This window comes from Columba livia, chromosome 2, assembly GCF_036013475.1.
Source record: "Columba livia isolate bColLiv1 breed racing homer chromosome 2, bColLiv1.pat.W.v2, whole genome shotgun sequence".
Lineage (NCBI taxonomy): Eukaryota > Metazoa > Chordata > Aves > Columbiformes > Columbidae > Columba > Columba livia.
The window spans coordinates 129,250,494-129,270,849 of NC_088603.1; the positions used below are offsets into that span (position 1 = coordinate 129,250,494).

General features: G+C 35.0%; 1 protein-coding gene across 7 annotated transcripts in view; it reads right to left on the minus strand.

The window, feature by feature from the left end:
* UBE2W (ubiquitin conjugating enzyme E2 W) overlaps positions 1 to 20,356 on the minus strand; it is a 35,458-nt gene that overhangs the window by 13,840 nt on the left and 1,262 nt on the right. For 5 of the 7 annotated variants that reach the window (XR_010470624.1, XR_010470623.1, XM_065053820.1 and 2 more), the window contains exon 2: positions 3,166 to 3,257. Coding sequence is in view for 4 of the 7 variants with exons in the window: in XM_065053820.1 (XP_064909892.1) it covers positions 3,166 to 3,257 (92 nt within the window). In the remaining 3 variants the exon portion in view is untranslated. Of the gene's footprint in view, positions 1 to 1,920; positions 2,031 to 2,579; positions 2,642 to 3,165; positions 3,258 to 20,356 lie in introns of those variants that run through there. The other 2 variants (XR_010470622.1, XM_065053817.1) reach the window with 2 other exon arrangements.

Below are 20,356 nucleotides of genomic sequence, written 5' to 3' on the forward strand. Positions count from 1 at the left end.
AATGTGAAAAAATTGTTAGAATTGTGGACTGACAAATTACAATTTTATTCCTGGATTACAGGACTAATCAAATCAATTACCAATCACAGTCATACCTTCTAAATTCTCCCTTACTACCATAACTATCACAAAAGTCAATGACACTAGAAATCTACATTTGAAAGCAACAAGCTTTACATACAGGCACTGATATAGTGCTGCAAATTATACAAGTAATTATGACTTGAACTCGCCACAGACCAATAATTTCCCAATAAAATGACTGTTAAAGTGAGGAGAAAAAACAAAACAAAACAAAACAAAACCTGAAACAGAAGACCCGTTCCAAAGTTTATTCCTACACAAAAACAGCCTTGCAAGGAAACAAACTAGTACACATTCTCTTTCATGTTGTTTCACTTTTCTGTCAAGGAAATCATCAATACAGTCTATTAAAACAAAATCTGCATCCAAGGGGGAAGGGCAGTGCTCCTCTTGCACTTACATCTGTGAAAAACTCAGAAATTAAATGGTATGTAAGCTGGCAGGTAACAGAGCCAAAACTGGAAAAGTTAATAGTATAAAAAGGATAAAATAAGAGAAAATTTAAAAGAAAACACAGGATGCTTTGCAACTGTAAAAAAGGTAACCTCAACATATCACAGTATTCTTTTACCTCTACTTCTGCTCCTTTCATCATAGTAACATGGAAGTAACTGACAGGTGGAGCTGATGGAGGCAGATGTTGGGTATGCGTTTTTTGGTGGTGGTAATTTTGGGTTGGGTTGTTGGGGTTTTTTTGATCCAATCAAAAATAGATGCTTTGCATATTGTTCAACACATGCAGCAACACTCTGCTATCTAACTTCTATCATTTTGGAGTTCTGTTGTTGATCACTTAATACTATTCTTCGTGGCATCACTTCTTCATTTTTGTTTTTCACCCTTGACTGAGTTTTACACATTTGAGCAATACAATAAGGTAAAGATTCAGCAAGAGACTACAAAAATGCTCAGGTAAGATTTACATTAGACTGAAGGGAGGCAGCTGAGATTTTTCAGAACAGCAGCATGTACAGAAAAGTCGACATCTCCTCTAGCTGGCAATCTGATGATCCTGTTCCCAACTTCTCTAGCCTCCTGTCCTGTCATGTCATATGCACTCTCCCTGTGTATTTAAGCCATACACATTTTTATCTTCCCTCTGTTACTCTTTTTTTTTTTTTGAGAAAAATTGCTTCACAACTGCCAGCTGTCACACTATTCAGAAGGAATGCATCTTCAACAGTAGTGCTATGATGGCTGTACCAGTGTTCCATATTTTAATTTTGTGAAGATTCCTTCAATTTAAACCATCTGCACTCCAGACCACTTATCTTTTCTTATGCCTTCTGCTTTTACATTTATACACATGCTGCACCAATACTCTTCATTTTCATTGGTCTTTGTGAACCAGAACCTTCACTTTCAACTTTTTAAAATGGTTTCATTTACTAAACAGAAGGATAACTCTGCCTGGACATTGCTCCTTTTATGGTCAACCAATCACTAGAATCCATCTTTTCTCTGTGTTTTATGGTTTAGATATCTCAAATTTCTAATCCTTGTGTATTTAAGATAGATGATTGCTTAGCATTTCACATGACCTAGTTACATCATGGGATCCAACTATTTTATTCAACATCTTTCAAAACCAAGCTAGTATTGCTACAGAAATCCTTACTGCACCAGTTCAAACTGCAACTTCATCAATGAACTCCAAACATGCTACTTTTCATCAAAAACCCTCAAAGAGAAAAAATACAATGTTACTTGTGACAGAAAGCTTCTTAAACACAGATTTAATTCCAAAATCTAGCATGAGAATAAACATGAAGTTTTTATATGTAAGGTATTGAAAGGCATAAAAATTGAATATAGCAGAAAAAAATAAAGTCATACTCTTGGAACACAGGCATCCTAAGAGTCGTGGAAATCCACAAACAGGAGAAAAACACACAGATTCTTCCCCTTTTCCATCTCTTCATCTGCTGGAAACTTTCATTTAATAGCTGTTTTTTGTTTAAATGAATGAAAAACACTGGTAAATATTAGCTTGAGTCCTTTTTTCAGAAAATTTAAGTATTTTGCTTCCCAGAGAAAACCCAAAGGAAAGCAAGAAGCACAAGCTGTAATTCAGCAGTTGTACAGCAGTTTATTTGTATCAAATTCTGAAAAGTGCTATTTCAATTTGTTTTAGTCATATTCATCTGCATGAACTGTCACAGAAACAGAAATCATTTAAAAAGCAATAGCAGTGTTTCACTCAGTATATACAAGGCTCAGAAAAGCCTCATGTAACATAGTCTGAGTGTCACCACCAAAACTGCAGATGTGAAGCAACATCAGAAGTCAGCTTTATGTTATTTTTTAAATTGAGCCATTAATTAATAATATAGTGCAGAACATATAGCCTGAGATTCATACTCTCATAAATGTTTGCATCTGCCAATAATTTTTTAACATTTTTTTGAAACTAAACTAAGAAAATTACCTAACGGAAATATCAACACAGTGTAAATCTTTTGAATTTCAGTCAATTAAAAAAACAGTTTAAATACCAGGAACAACTTCTGTTCATTTCGATTGATAGAACGTAGAACATTCCTCTGCGTTTCTCTTTCTGTTTCATTAATTACAGAAAAAAAAAGGGAAGAAAGTGCAAAAAAAGTACTTAGATAACTTTGCTCTTCAAGCAGTTTCTTCCATATTAGAGAAAGAAGGTAATGGAAATTAACATCTACAAAATACACTCAACACAAATAATGCAGAAACTCTAAACAGACTACTCCATTATTTCAATAAATTTAGAAGGGTTTCAGAGGGTAGTAGCTATGACAGATTAAGTTATTTTATTCTAAAATACACAGAAGCTTTTACCAATTACCATTTTGTTAGACAGTAAAACAACTATTAAAAATTTAATGAATTCACTATCCGATTCCTGAGTGTGACCAGCATGTTACTGCAATATGCTCATTAAGTAGAACAATGTTTCAATTCCCTAGACCAAAACCAAAAATTCAGACTGTAACTTGGAATAGGTGGTAAAAGTGGCATGCAGAGGACTTTTCATTACTCACAGTTTTTAGCTCAATAGGAAAAAACAAAACAAAACAAAACCACAAAAGCAGTACATATACTTACTGTGTAATTGAATTTTGTACACTCTTTTCATTTAGAGTCATTCCTGGAGGTGGATCATTTTGCAATGCCAATAGTTCTTTTTGTAATCGTTTCTATAAATAAATTGTACAGAATATTTGAAATATTAAATAAAGTTCAACAATAAACATGCACACTAAAGTACATTTCATCAATCATTGAAAGGTAAAAGGAGTTTTACTTAAAAATTTAGATAAAAAGTGAAACTCAATGTTGAGAAAGAGAGCAGACTCTGTTAGAAATTAAACAAAAGTCACAAGCTAAACAAGTCACAAGCCTTAAACTTACCTTTTGGTAAAATGCAATGGCACTTTCATTAGGAACACTGCTAAGTGAAGAACTGTTGCACTATGAAATACACAGAGGTATCCAAGATTTTGTTGTATTACAAATATGTCAATTTGAGCTCCACACTCAGCAGTGACCATGTTATATTCCCTGACAGCATAAGATATACAATTAATTCTCCAAGATTTTAACAGCACAACTCTTCTTTCTCTTCTGTCTGGCATGTGTGCAAGCCTTTACCTTGTTCTAAATCATCCCAGAGGAAAGAGCACGAAACTAAAACAAGACTGACATACAGAACACAAACTACTTCGTAATTTATAGTAACTGTATCTTAGAACCTACAGACTCCTGATATTTAAAGAAATGTTAAACCAGTAGCTCAGGTAATTTTAACTATTTTGACAGGGATAAATTAGTAATGCAACCAACCACTTCTACAACAGCTACCAGAACCGTTTCTCACAATCCACAGAGCAAGAGAAATGCAGTCTCAGTGAAGTGCTACCACTGGCACTGCTTTCAGAGTCTATTTTTGCCATATAAACAGTTATGCAATAATTTGTTGTCATTTCCATCTACATAACAAAAAGTTCAAGCCTTTCTCATGTCTTAACTCTCCTTTTTCCTGCCAACAACTTTAATGTTTACCATCTCCCAGTCTGTTCCCATCAACCTACTAGTCAAAATGACCTTAGGTAAGATTTAAGCCTGAGCTAGCACTCAAGAGGAGTTTAATATCTGGGGTTTAATATCTGATTTTGATTCAATATAGGATTTTTAAAATGTAGGTTTATCAGATATTTGTAGCTGTTTCTTACTAATTTTTCAACTTTTCAAATAACTTCTCTGATGCTTAGTAGAACTTTAAAAAAATCACAGGGGAAAATAAAAAGTGTTCATTTGTCAATACAGAAGTGATTCTGTTATCTCATTACTATCTTTGAAACAAGATTACCATGATTTCAGAAACATAACTCTTAAAGAAAAGGCCCCCATACATTCACAATTTACATTTTGAAATAACTTTCTGTCTCTGTCAAGCAGCCCTGAAAACTTGCTTTGGGTTTCCATTTTGAAAGTTCCTACTGTGAACCAGATACAGACTTTAAAAGTAATTTTTTTGCAAGTAATTAAACAAATATGTTTAAGTGAAATGTTATGTCGTAAAAGCATTTTACAGGCTGTTATAATTGGCGTACAGGTATAAACAAAGCCAAAAAACAAAGCTAGCATTTTCAGAAGAAAGCTATTTACAGTGCTAACACAGTGAAAGATCTGATTCCTAGTTCATCTTTTGCTTTCTGCACAGTTTAGGAAAATTTCAAATTATAAACACCAACCCTGTTTAACATTACTATTATGAAATATATTACAAAAGAACAAAGCTTCAAAACCATTTTATAAATCCTTAATTTGAGTGACAGAGATGTTCTGAGGTCACTTCTCTTTCTGACACTTTCCAAGACACTCATCAAGTAAACCTCAATGGTAGTCAACCAGTGTATGCCTTGGCATATAGATCATCACACAGAGAAATACTTTAAAAGTTCAGAGATAAGAACCTTTTATGATTAGGTAACTTCAAACTCTTCCCCTTAAAGAGGAGATCTGGAAACATTAGGTACGAAATAGTCATGAGCAAATGTATATAAGAACAGCAAATAATTCAGTACCCCCATTTACTTATACATGTAGACCAACTATACAACTGTCTTTATAAAAAGGAGACTAATATCCATTTTAAAATTAAATTAAGACCAGCCATAATAAGCTATCAGTATCTGATCAAACACAGTAATTTGAAAAGAGGAAATGTTGTTTTTCTGTATCTGAACAAAAATCCCAAATTATCAACACTTAAAACATCCTCTCATTTCAAGTTCAGCAACTGTCTTTTCAGTCTAATACAGTCTCAGTCACTGTTTTTTCCTCTCCATCTGCTTCACAGCTTTTCAGTTCTCACATATAATACTTATGGTTCTTTCTAAAAAGCCAGTAACCCAAGAGGAAAAAAGAAAAAATAAAATGTCTACTTGATCAGCAGAGGACACCAAAGTGCTCTGTTCCTCCGATCTTAAAACATTTGCTGACACTGTCATAGGTGCCTGGCCATTAAATGCAAATAATACATACAGACAACACATTGCTTCTCATCAGCTGCAATACAAAAAATATTAAGATCCAAAAATGCATCCCAGAGAAACAACAGGAAATACTATTTACACTTTGGGTCAGAAGTATAACAGTAAACAAAACCATCTTTTTAAAGACAAATAAGGCATTATCAGTTCCAAGTTAGGCAGTTCAAACAGCTATCAACGTAAATTCTGTCTGACCTGTATTTGCAGCTCTCAGTGAGAATATCAATAAAAAAAAAAATACATCCATGTCATTCCCATATAAAGCCAAGAAGAGCACATTCAGCAGAAAAAAGGATATGTTATCTGACTATTAAGCCAAAGAAACTCAATAACCTAAGACTCCCATAAAAGCAAGCCTATACCATTGATAAAGCTTGTTTTCATTTCAGTACATGGATAGCAAAGAAATTTATCACTTGGAAATAAGGGAAACCACAAAGAAAACCTGACTATGATTACCTATAATGCATAGAAAACCCCAGTGCAGTTCTGACTAACAGAAAGTTCCTAGGCACAGCTCTGCATTGGAAAGGTAGGGAGGGGACACAAAGGTCAAGAAACCCACAACTCTTTTGGACTTGCTCTCCATTTAGAGCAGTGTCCCAAACCAAACCAACAGGATAAGCAAAAGGTTTTATTCCCTTCAGCTTTACTGTAACCACTCTATGTCTATCTGAAGTATCAGTCGTGTTCTCCTTCATACTCTGCCCTGTCAGACTTCATACATTTCAAGATTGTTCCCCTTAAGAGTAAGGCCAGGGAAAAAATAAAGAAAAAATAAACATCCACTATCCTCAAAATGAAGAGGGTTTCACCCCACAACTATGGACAATCAGGACAGAAGACCAACAACTGCTATTAGAGATGGCACAGAACCCTTTCATTTTTATTCTCTCCAGCTATACTATCTTGGATAACTTCCCTTGAAATTAAAGGATGAAAACACCAATTCTGAATAAACTCGAGGTTTTTTTCAGTCCCCGTAATGACAGGAACTCCGGGGAGACCTTACTGCAGCCTTTCAGCACTTAGAAGGAACCTGTAAGAAGGACAGGGACAGACTTTTGAGCGGGCCATGTTACAACAGGACAAGGAGTAATGGTTTTAAAAGAAAAGAGGGGAGATTCAGACTAGACATGAGGAATAATTTTTTTTTTTTTTTTTTTTTTTTTTTTTTTTTTTTTTTTTTTACGGTGAAGGTGGTAAAATGCTGGAACAAGTTGCCCAGAGAGGTGGTAGATGCCCCATCCCTGGAGACATTCAAGGCCAGGCTGGACAGGGCTCTGAGTAACCTGATCTAGTTGAAGATATCCCTGCCCAGTACAGGGGGGTTGGAATTAGATGACCTTCAAAGGTACCTTCTAATACAAACTATTCTATGAACTCTGAAAGTTGTAGACAGCTCAAGGGGGAAAAAAAATGTTTTTAAAGATTTCATGAGTGTTACTCTAGCCATCACAGATAGAAACAAGGCAAAGTCTTTTCACAAAGAGAATTGCTACTGTTGGACCAACTGATATATATTTAAGAAGTGACACTTTTGGGAATACAAGCCCTCTTTTTCTTCCAACTGGAATAATAAAATATACTATTTCACAACACTATTATTCCATTAACCATGCCACACAAGTTAATCATACCTTATCTGATGAACATAGTTAAGTATCTTTAATAGGTTTTCACCAGACATTTTCAGAATTTGGTTTGTTCTGTCAGGCGTAAAGTCAATTATTTCTGTACGGGCTAGCAAAATAGCTGCCTATAGAACTTTCCAGAAGAGGCTCAAGAGTACCCTATAGCAACTGGGACAAAACTGTAAACAGCATCACAGTCCACTAACCAGAACTCCTTCAAATACTGAAAAATTGTTTTAAGAGAGGGGCTAACTAATATTTAGAAAGCTGTTTTTTTTAAATCAACCTCTCTGGCCAATGCATTCCAGTGTTTGACTGTCCCCATGGTATGTTTCTTTTATACCTTATTGGAACATCTCATATTCCAATTTGTCTGTTGCCCTCTGTCTTCCCACTGTGACCCTGTTTTCGCTGTCGCCCTTCCATTAGGTTGTTGTAGACAACAGGGAAGGCAAGGCCTTCCCTTTGCCTTCTCTTCTTAAGGCCAAAGAAATCCAGTCAGCCTCTCTGTGCACATCATGTAGTTCAGCCCCTAATCATCTTGGTGGCAACCAGTTGAACTTACTCCAGTACATCAATGTCTTTCTTGTACTGGGGCTCCCTGAAGACAGTGCTCCAGATGTGGTCTCAAGTGCCAGAGCAAGGGAAAGAATTGCCTTCCTCAAGCTGCTGACTACATTTGCAGACACAGCCCAAGATGCAACTAAGGATGCTCAGAAAATTTGGAAGATACCCTTCAAAGATATTACGAAGAAATGTTTTTTTCTTCATCTTTCAGTTACTTGAAATCTTAAAATAATTTGTCTCGTGTTATGTCTCAATACACAACACTGTATTATCAGGAGTCAATCTAGTTAAAAAAAAAATCTCTTCAATGAAGCCCTTGAAGGACATATTCATACAGTTTAATTAGGAAATTGAGCTCCTGGTTACCATAGTAATTCAGAAAACATCTAAAGTTTAAATGCAAAAACCTGAAATTAATTCCTGTTCAATGTGTAACAATATTTGTACTAGATGACCAAAGAGGTCACACAGAACATTACTTTTCTCAGAGTAACACTAATTCTAAAGACTACTGTAACATCTTGCACAAATCCAGAGACACACACTCAGCTTCAAGATAATTCAGTTATGTACTTATTAAAAAAAAAATGACTCTGATATACCAAGCCCACACATATTAAGAACAAAAGGCACACTGCAAACATTAGTTTCTGAAATTAAGCATTTGAAAAGGAACAGTTTCAGAGGGAGAAATGTCTTCCTTGTATTTGACAGCCATGAATACAGAAGACTTTCTTTTCTGGCACAAAATCCTCAAGAATTAGCAGCAACACACATAACAGGACAAAGTAAAATGGATTAACACTTTTCAGACAATTTTAACTATCCCATTTGTAGAATCTTATAAACTTACAACCTGAAGATACCTCAGGGAAGTCACCTCTCCAGCTTACAAAAGAATGGATCAAAGATTCTTATAACATCCTTGTGGTTAGAAGCCTTTAATATTGTCCACATTACCCTATCTCTTGCTTTTATAATGGGAAGAACTTTCTTCACAGTAAGAGATCTAGCTGAATTGAATAAACTATGTCAAATTACTTCTCTTACTATTCATGGCTACAAAAGAGAATTATTTTACTTATTTCAACTTCTCTCCTTCTCCAACCTTCACTAAACTAAATTCCTTCAATGTCCCCCTCTCCAAGTCTCATTTTTTAAGTATTTAATTTTTACTGGTCTGCAGCTGTCTCCTTAATTTGTATTTTTAATATATGTATTTATATAAATATCTATCTTTATATATATAAAGAAAATAATGTTTCATCATGACCCTTACATGAATATACCCCAGAGATTTCTTTTTTCTTTGTAGCAGCACAATACTTTTCCCATCTCTTCCCCATATTAAACAGTTTGTAGCTTTCTCTACTGAATTGCATGTTATTAATTTGAATCCTCCTCCACTTGTTGCCAGATATGTATTTTGCAAGAACACTTATATCCCAGTCATCCAAGCCTCTTTCAGAAATGGCAAGAAAGCCAATGCAGACTGTCCTCAAAATACTCTTCCGTAGGTCCACTCAGCTTGACAGAACCAAATGCCCTCTCTCAGTCAGACACACAGATGAAGGAGAGTGATTTTACTACAACCAAACTACAACTGTGATACCCTGATAAGCAGGCTTTGCAGTTAATTTAAAAAAAAAAAAAAAGAAAAAAGAAAAAGACCCCCACACCGATTCACACACTGATTTAGACCACATTTTTCTTGTGTTTTTATTCAAATGTCACACTAATGCAAGTCGAAAATATTTACACAGTCAGAACACAGCTACTGCTCCTCTTTTACCATACTTAGTTTACTCTTCTTGTGCAGTATGTTAGTTCAATGTGATTCATCTCTTGAAATCCATTCTTGCTACTTTTTATCTAGGAACTCCCAAGTTAATGGTCTATTATACCCTATAGGCACACAGGCATCAGAGACTATTTGGTACAGTGATTTCTGGAAGCCACCTTCTCACATGATAGTAGAATAATAAAAATAGTATATATCATTTGGAAAGTCACTCAAAATAATTGTCAAAATAATCAGATTCAGTTGCTCAAACACTCCAAACAAAAAAAGAAAACCAGCTCACACAGGTGAATCGTAGTAACTGACATAACATCCAGTGCCTAAAAGGTAATTATACCGTACTTTTTATTTGGAATAGTTTACTGACTCATTGTTAATTTAAGTATCTGTGTCATCTATTCTCTGTTTTCCTTTTCCATTCACAGGCTCATCCCTTTCTTCATCTTTCTAGTGATTTATAAAAACCTTTCTTAATGCTTTTCAAATCTGCTAACTTAAGACAATGCACTATGGGTAGATTTCATTCATCTGCTTGTCACTTTCTTTCATATTGAGCTTTAGCAGTAATTACTTATTTTCACTTTTCTGACTTGTACAAAGCCATTTCAGTCTTCAAGTTATTAAATAGCTCCTCATGTAGCCATACTGACTTTTACAATTATTCCTATATTTTATCCATACTGAGACGGCTTGACACATCAGTATTTTATTCTAGAAACTTGTAGCACTTCAACACCCTTAATTATTGGGAGTCCTCCTTTATTTACAGATCTCTAGCTATGTTGAAACACGCATATCTAAAGTCAATACCAGAATTACACTTGCTATTTTTCTCACCATGAATCAAGAATATTGTTTTTTTAATCGCATAACTCAAGTTGCTTTCAGCCTCTCAGGCAGCTCCTTTAAGTCAAAATACAAGCTAGTGCAACTACTCATTCCCACAATAACCTCCAAATAAATGTCTTCTATACATTGATATGCTGTGCTTGCTGTATCGTTATTTCCATAACACAAGATCATCATTCCAATGTTTCTGCTAATCCACCAGAAGATTTTATATATAAGCTCCCTTCCTGCTTCTCTACTTTCTATTTAGATAAAACCCACAACAAACAAACAACACCAACCCAACAGCAATTGTGGAGTTATTTAAATAAAGGGGGATTAAAAGAAGGATGCACAAGCAGTCTTAATTTTATATTTTCCTTATTTTTGAGGGAGAGCTTTATGCTTAGACATTATTTTAATACAACTTCCAAGGAAAGCAAAAGTAAAATATATCAAACATATTCACTATCTAGAGGGAAACATAACAGCAGGGTAGGAAGACGAGAAACTCAAGACTGAATAACACTGTGGTACTTCAACTACAGGAAAAACCAGCTGCAAAAGGCAAGAGTAGTGACATAACCAGTAGTTCACACAAGTATGTTCAAAAACGTGGAAGCATTTGAAACCAAGATTACTTAATTCATCTACCTCTACAGGAAAGGATGATTCAAAGATGAAGTCATAGAACACAGCTTAACACCAATCCAAACATCAGTTTCATAAGAAAGTTTACTCAAGTAGTTGAGACATAACTGACATAGTGATGGCCTGTATTCTGCTGTTAATTCTGTCAAATATTTGTGCAACCCCTTCAGTTATCCTCCACAGATTTTCTAAAGTGTCAAGCTTATAAGACTTCTCAAAGCACATGGAGCAAAGAACACAAAATTAACTGGAAGTCAGTGGACTAAAATTCCTGCCAGCTCCACAGACAGCTCACAACAACAGCTATCATTTCAATCCCAATGGATGGACACTCACTGTCTGTCATGGTTCAAATTAAATACATCTCTGAAACAAACAGCTTCTAGCACCTTCTAGATAGCACACATCTTACATAGCCATCACTAGAACTGGTGTGGTAACATCACAAAAGCTACAGCTGAATTCTCATTTATGTTGGTTCCTGGTGAACCATATAAAGACAGGGCAGAACCATATAAAAAGATGCAATAGGTGAATAGGGGGAAAGGCCAGCAGTTTAGGACAGGAGGAGATTTGGAGGTTGGTAACATTAGTATTTCAGAATGCATCTCCTAGAATCAGATTGGTCACCATGCACCATTGAGCAAGATGTTATGGGTCACATAAATGCTTATTAACAGACACAAAATTAGTTAACTGATCTGCGTTCCTGTCAGCTACTTCAAAAGGCAATAAGCTATACTCCTAAAGCCTATATGACAATATCACCATCACATTTCCCCAAACCAGGGATCTTTTTTCTGATTCTGCCAAAACCAAGGATCATATCTATGACCAGACCAGTAGACAGACTTTAAGCACAATCCCCCAAAATGCAACAGAGCAGTCAAAAGTATTTTCCTTCCTTGCCACGAAAACATACCTAGCTTTTGTAGGTATGTGAAAATTGCCTTTCTCAATGCCTTTAAAAAAGGAATATCACAACATCAGATGTCTATTTCCAGCTCTAAGCTCATTGTCAGAACTCTTACAATAGCTTTGCCCCTCCCTTGAAAAACTGGAGCTTAGAGAGTTAAACTTTAACACAGTTATATGCAAACAAAAGCACGTGTACAGTGAAAAACCAAGGCATTCTTAGTCATAGAGGTAACTACCAAGTACGAATTAGGTACATACAGCTGAGGGCAACCAAGATAGCCAATGAATATTGTTTCAGTTAACATATTATACTTCATAACTGGAGTGGGCAAAGCAGAGCACAGATATACCGTTCCACTGGCTCTGTTGATTAGCAGTAGAATATTAACACCGTAATCCAATCAAGGTCAACTGTGTGTCTATACCCTGCTTTATCATTTCCTCAGAGCTGAAAATACAAACTTTATAAAGGCACATGATCCAACAAAAATAAGACTGAAAAACGATCAATGCATACCTTCAGCAGTCTTATCTTTGCAAATCTTGAAACTACATTTTTGGCATTTCAAGAAAAGTTGCACAAGATGTGTCATATATTAACTTGGTAAACTAAACAATGCCCTTATTTTAACGCTCTACTTATGAACAACCCTGAATATAGACCTGAAAGTCTGGTTTAGAGATTTGATTTTTTTTATTTTTTTTTTTTTTTAGGGAAAGAATGGAATAGAGAGAAAAGCTGAGCTGAATCAGTACAAGACAAGATATATTAAGGGCAGTTGCAAGAGCTTGGTAGAAAACAGCTGGGGGGAAAGCAATTTTTCTCTATCAGTGGAGCAGAAACCTACCAGTAGAGTAAAAAGTAGAACATGGGCAAACAGCTTCTGTTAATTTCTGCTGGAGGAAACATATATCGCCACACCTTATTTTAACACTAAAACAAGCTGTGATAGACGATGAAGCTGGAACGTGATGGCCTTTTCACCTGGAGTGGTAGAGACCCTACTAGCCATGCTCAGTTAGGCAATATCATGAGGATATGAAGAAACTGAAAAATGGAACAGCAACTTCACAGACTAGGAAGCATGAATGTCAAAAACATCTGCACTTGAATTTTGTTAGAAACTTTCCATTTCCACGCTCTCCAATTCCCTTTTCTTTGTTGCAATGATAAAGAAACTAGTAGCCTTCCAAAGCCAAGCCTTCCTAGACACTGTAAAGTCAATCTTAATCTGGCTTGGAGATCAAAGAGGAAGAAAAACTAACTGATAAAACAGCTAAAAGTTAAAAATTAATCCCACAGGGGCTCCATTCTTCTATTTTATGCTGGTAAAGCTACTGCGCCCTAGGGAGACCTAAAAATATTTCTTCAGTAACTACCAATTATTCTCTTCCACACCCAAAGATGTAAATGTACCCAGCAAACTCTGTTAGGACAAAAGCACTGTCAGTTCTATGATGAAGTCCTGGCAAAGAATTTACATTTCACTTTTGAGCAACGGGCTGTCACCTCCTCCCCATTCAAGTCAAAAAATGTTTAAAAAAGAAAAAAATCCTTTCTGTTTCAAATAAGTTTTTGCATGCATGAGTTTTTTTTTTTTTTTCCCAAAATGCTCCCTCACAGAATGGAGGCAAACAGTAACCTTGTACCAGAACAGAAGGAGCTGTTAGCAGGCTGTTTTTACAACACCACCATGTTGTTTCATAAGCAAAGCTGCTGCTAGTCTGCTAGTAAAATATACTAACTTGAGAGAGTTAAGACCAGTAACAACTGTATTTTCAGCATTTTGGTTCTTCCATTCACACATTTGTTACTGAAAAGGACATGAAATCCAGAATATGGAGTTCTAAACACTGGGTAGACAGTCCTGCTTTTCAAACAAAACTCCTCTACAGAAATAAAAGTTTTTAGTGGCATTAAGTACTGCTGGAATAGCATGCTATTCTCCAGTTAGAAATCTAACTTTAAACACCAACAAGCTCTCAAACAGAAGAAAAACAAGGTAAAGATTAAAAAACAAGGTAAAGATTAAATTTTTCAAGAAAATTTACCTGTTACAGTTCATCTTGCTATTTAGGGAGTCTAAAGAAAAGATGGCAGTTCCTACAAATTAAAAAAATCTTGGAGAGTGTATCCCATAATTCAGGTGAAATAATTTGGCCCAAACTCTTAAACTCATAAGCCATCCAGATACTGGATTATCACAACCCTGCATGATTTTTTTCCTAATTAAGTTCTTCTGATAAGTTTTAATCAAGACCCAGAGGAGGAAAGAAAGATAATTGTCTGAATGTGCGCAATTAAAGCTTCAGCAGGACACGTAACAAAACAGCTTCACAAAATACTCTGCCCACAAAAAATAATATCATTATTTGAAGAATTGTTTTTCAGTTTTATCTATTTTTGGCTGAAAATCAGGTTTTCAATCCGTACTGAGAATGCAGAAGCAGATTAGTCTCCTCCTTCTCATTCTAATAAAACATGTTAACATCTGGCAACCCAATTCTAATGTTATTTTCCCAGACCAACCCATAGTTCAAGTTCTAAATGTCAGGCATTTTGTACATTTCTCTGTTTTTAAACGAACCAAAAGGCAATACATAAATCTTTTAGCAAGCTACTTAGAAATAAATTTTCACCACTAATCTTTTGTTCTTCCAAGTATTTAAAAATTTAATTAGGTTATGGATTGGGGGGTGGGAGGAAGGACTGTTGACTTCTCAGTTTTATAACAGAATATCATCTTCACATGCTCCAAAATATTCTAAAATATTTGACTAGAAGGTCAAAGCAACACAGTCCTCTTCTACACAGAATAATATGCTTGTCTTAAACTAAGAGACAAGATCAACCTGAAATCGGAACTACAGTGTAATTAAAGACAAACCAATAACTACACACACACACACAAAACACTCTGTACTCCACAGTCTTACAAGCTTTTTGCCAGATAATCCATTTTTTTTTTTACAATGAACCTGCCACTTTAAAGCAAATTGAGTGAAATCCACTAATGAAGAATAAAATGAAAATGACAGCCAGTCATCTGTTTTATAAATGGAGTCTTCAAATGTACTAACACCCAGCAACAAGCCTCACACAGTAGTAGAAAGTCAAACAAAAAAATTTTATATTTTACCGACAAGAATCTGGCATTATTTGAACTGCTTCAGTTAAAGGAATAAATTTAAGATAAGGCTGGCACAATAAGGGCAACCATACGTTTACCAGGGAATTTCTTATCCTTATAAAAAACATTCCAAAGGTTGATAACCAAGATTAAATGCTGTATTCTGACTAGAAGTCTTTCGGAAAGAAAAGGGGCAAAACCTTGGAAGCTGCAAACTGTGACAAGAGTTAAATACTGATCAACCTGTATCCCTAAATATGACCAGGAAAGCATTTCTAACTTAGGAAATCTCAATCCATTCAGTTTCCTTGTCCCTTCTCATTATTGGCAACTAACTTCTAATCAAGAAGAAATAAATAAATTTATGTGAACAAGTAGCATCAAATTCCATGAAGCATTTTATTCCAACACACTTTTAGAGACAATATTTGATATACTCTAGTAAACTATTATCAAAATTTATTGACATATATACAGGTTTTTCTTATTTCAAGCAGTATTTTTAATTAAGGTTTAATGCAAAAAGATGATAACTTTGTATTTGTAATCACCCAAGCAGAAACAATTGTTTTTTAATACTGTGTATGAAAGGATGAATAGCCAGTATACTCAATCAGATCATTAGTTATCAAAAATAACTAAGTGTCTCACAACTGCTCTACCACCGTTAACTTCTGTTCTTTCTTGTCTAACACATTAATACCGCTGCCAGGATCACAAATGATGGGGTTCCCTCCCTTCTTCCCCTGCCACCCCGAACTGATGCTTGTTTTTCATTCCAACCACTAAGGTCACCTCAGAGGAAAGACAAACAACAAACAAAGAAAAAACACTGTAGAGGCTGGCACAGATTCCAGAATACCTTTTGAAAGCCCTCAACTACCAAAAGCAGACAGAAGACAGGTTACCTGATCTTCAGTCTATCACAAAAGGTTGCTTACTAGCTCTGTTTTAAAACATTTATTTACTGTATTTTTGTTATAATAAATGAAGTTTCAACAGGTTTCAATTAATGGGTAATATTGTCTCTTCCTCCCTTCAAAAGGCAAAAGCCCAACCCCCATCTGACAGTTCTGTCACAGTCCTCTGCTACTTCAAAACCATGCAAGATACACAGAATTTTTGGCTCCTAGTACTGAGCAAAAGACCTTTGCCATCTTTTTTCCCTCTGCCCCAGTGGGAACTTTAGCCTGTGACTGCTTGAAAGCTCATCTCTCGGTAGTAAATCAAGCGTACGTCAGAGACACGAGCATTATACCGAACACTTTGTGCTTGTTGTACACAGCCATAACTATGGGTAAATTCAATGAAAGTTATTCCTTCTCTTTGATCACATAATCTCTAGGAGTATTCACTGTTATAGCCTATACCTATGTATTACATGGTGCAGATTCTTTAGTCTGAAAGTCTTAGCTCAATAGAATTTGAGCAGATAATTAAAGAAAGTGCTTGATCACTGAGTTTTGCACATTGTTTGAGATAAGCTGCTTTACCTTATTAATTACAAACTTACAATGCTCCCAAAACTCTGTTTTACACAAACAAGTGAAACTCCTTTGGGCCTAAAGCTGTAACTTTGATTTTATTTATCTTTACTGACTTAAAGACTACAAATTTTAAACTTCATTAAATATTCAACTCACTTTAAAAGTGTATTTAAAAAGCCCAAGACTAAACTAACTCATCTTGGTAAAATAACTATAAATTTTGCCTTTATCTTATTTCACTGTAGCATGGCTATATGCCAAAACTAATATACCACCTATCAGTACACACTGATAACTGAAGGTTACATAAAGGACTAACAAACTCCTGGTGGACAGGAGAAATCCTTTTTACTCCCCACTCATTCTGGTCTCAATTATGGTACTTCCATTTTTCCATTTAAAAAGTGATTGAAATATTTATCGTCAACAGTATTTCACCAATGGCACCACTAAATAATTAAATTGTTACTAACTACCAATAAACACTCATTTTAATCTTTATTTTTAAAATATTTTATTTGAAATAACACAAATAGCGTTTTGTACTATTACGTTTAACAGTACGGAACATGCATCACCACGTAAGTTCCAGCTGACTGAGAGCTTTCCTCACTTAAGGTTAGGTTTGTCCAGGGTTTTTTGGAAGATATATTAAAAATGGTTCAGAACTTTTCCCTGGACAACGCTACCAAATAAGAGAAAAGTATTTCCAAATTATCAAATAAAAATGTTGTCAACATCAAGAAAGATTAAGAAATGAGGAACTGTTCTGAGAACAGCTGGAAGCACAGAACTTCCACTGAGACTAAAAGAACAAGTAAAGAACAGAACCAGGGAAGTCTAACCAAAAGCAGGCATATTCAGAGCATAATATTTTCCTATAATGTAATTACAAGTCAACTTTTCTTGAGATTTCAATAGCTTATATACATTCTCCCCATCCTTTACACCACTGGCTGAAAAAAAATGGGGTGAAAATTGTGGGAAGCTTTTGTGCTGCTACTGTCTTGTGTTTTGTGACAAAACTTCCTGGTGATCTCAAGTTACCATGAATTCTGCATTGTCATCTAGCACAATTATTTTATTAAATGTCTGTTTAGATATAGATTTTGAAAAAAAAAAAAAAAATCTATTGCTGTAACAAGACTCTTCAAGCAGCAGTTTGTATTTTGATGGCAGCCCACCAACAGGCAGCTGTCAAGGACAAAAAAATAATAATCCTGATAACGAAAAGGCATGGCAAAGGCTAAGGCTAATGTTCTACACAAGCTGTTTGTGCCATTAATTACATTTGTTCTGTATGTAATCAGATTTAAATAGCTACATGTATAAACCTCATGTGACCAATTTTAAAGGAACAACCAGAGGTTTTTTTGGGGATAAAATGTAAACCTAAAACTGTTCCCACAGATGTGTTTGTGAAAGCTGTTTAAATACCTCCAGTCATAATTGACAGTTTGAAGTAACATGGTATTAAAAATGAAAGGAGAGGAAACGTAAAATGGTAGTAGCTAGAATGTCAGCATTATGGATAAAGCAAATCTTTCAAGTTTAAGATGCAAATAGTTGATATCTGTGGGTTGAGGGAGAAATGCCTTCATTATCTAACACTTTGTAAGGCAATAATATATTCCATACACTTTCAACTGAAATTCCCTGGTTCTATTTTTTACTTGCTCTTCTATTCTTAATGCAAGTTCTGCATTTCCAGTTATTCCAAGAACAACTGTTAAATGCTTTTTTTCTTCAGTAATTGCCATATTTTTACGTTTATGTGTAGCTTTAAGACTTCAGATTACTAACTATGCTATACCACATTTTCCAAAGCAAATTCACTCTATTCACTTGTTCTACACTAGTGACAACTTCCAATAGTATTTCTGTGGGTTTTTTGTTTGTTTTTGTGTTTGTTTCCTGTTTGGTTGCTTTTTCGTGCAGGTATTTTCGGTGTTTGTTTTTTTCCAGGAAAAGTTGCACAAGCTTCGTTTTTTTTCTGGGAAAAAAAATCTTGCTGCAGAGAAGCTTTTCCTTCAAGTTTGTTGGTTTTTTGTTTTGTTTTGTTTTTTTTGGGGGGGCTGTTTTTTTAATTAAAAAACCATAATTTACCTGAAGTTATGCAAACCAGGTTTAAACCAATCCAGCAGTGGCAAATTAGTCACCACTTTAGGCAACACATTGATTAAAAAACAAACACAGGATCTTCTCAACATTGGCTGCTATTATTCTAGAAGAAAAGTGTTACAGAAAACTACCATTAAAGAATGTCCATACAGACAAAGATCACAATGAACTTAAATTATACAAGTAAAGCCTCAAACTCTCCAATTTTACAAGTTGCTATGCATCAACTGCACTGCAGTAGCCCTTCACGGGAATGTTCATTGCCATTGGCAAAAAGAGGTAAATTGTTACATTTTCAAAACTTTCTTTGTACCCTGACCTAGACTGATCAGATAACTCCAGCTTTAAGTTAATCAGATAAATTTTGGTGGATTTGTAAAAATAAGATGTAATTAACCCAGGGCATCATAAACTGCCATAATTTTATATGGCAATGTAAGAGGTGACTAACTCCTACTTAGTGTACCAACTCTTATCATAAATACAAATAATTTAAATATTAACTAATAGAAGAATTCAGAGCCTTGAAATCTTGTTCACCTGTGAAGGTGTCTACTATTGAGAAACTTACTTTTACAGTTTATTTAAAATAATTTCCCAAACAATTCCTTTTCCAATTAGCTAAACTGCATTACTAAACTAGTAATTTACTAAACTCGGGAAAAAAAACATAACATTACACAACTAGCAACACAGACAAAAAGAATTCCATAAACTTCCTTGAATCTCTCATCAAAAGACAACAGAACACTATTAAAAAAAAAAAAAAAAAAAAGAAGTGTGTAATCTTACCATCTTACCACTGGTATTTCTAAAACGAATGCAGTTACAACATTAGACTTATGGCATCGCCATATTTTCAGGAAGCAAGTACTACCTCCACACATATCTTGCTTTTAGGCAACATTTGTCATTCATGTATCCTAAATATCCTCATTTAATTTGTAATCATTATTTCCCCTTTAAAGAGGGAGCAACAAGAACGAGGGTGAGGCAAATTGTAGAAGGTCATTTCCTAGACCAGAGACAGCAACACAGCACAGGCATACAAAGTCCCATGGAGCGCCTCCTGCAAGTTTCACAACTGTCACTTCCCTACGGTTTTCACACAGTTTTATAAAAGATTTATAAATTTTATAATTATTGCCTCTGTTTTGCAGTTATACTTGTTGAAGTCTGAACATTAAAAAAAAAGAGCATTACAAAAACACATTTGCCAGATAGAGCTGATAAAATGAAGGCAGATCAGACTGTCTAAATTACTACTACATGAAGAACATTCTGTACAGTATGTTCTTGATCCCATTTTACTTTAATAACTCAGAAAGACACATTATGTTTTTTTATGCTTCTAAACTTCATAGAAGAATTTCTACCCCATGAAGTTCTATGCCTTACAATTTTAACTCTTTTTAGCTATGCTAAATCCAGGCTATTAGGACAATTAAACTAATTTCATTCATTTTGTACACCCTTTCCGGGCTTTTCAATTACAAGAGACAAAATAATATAAGTTATACAGGACCAAAATGAAAGAAGAAAAGAAGCAGCAGTTTGAGGCAGAAAACAGAAGTGCTAGATCATCCAGATCTAAAAACAAAAT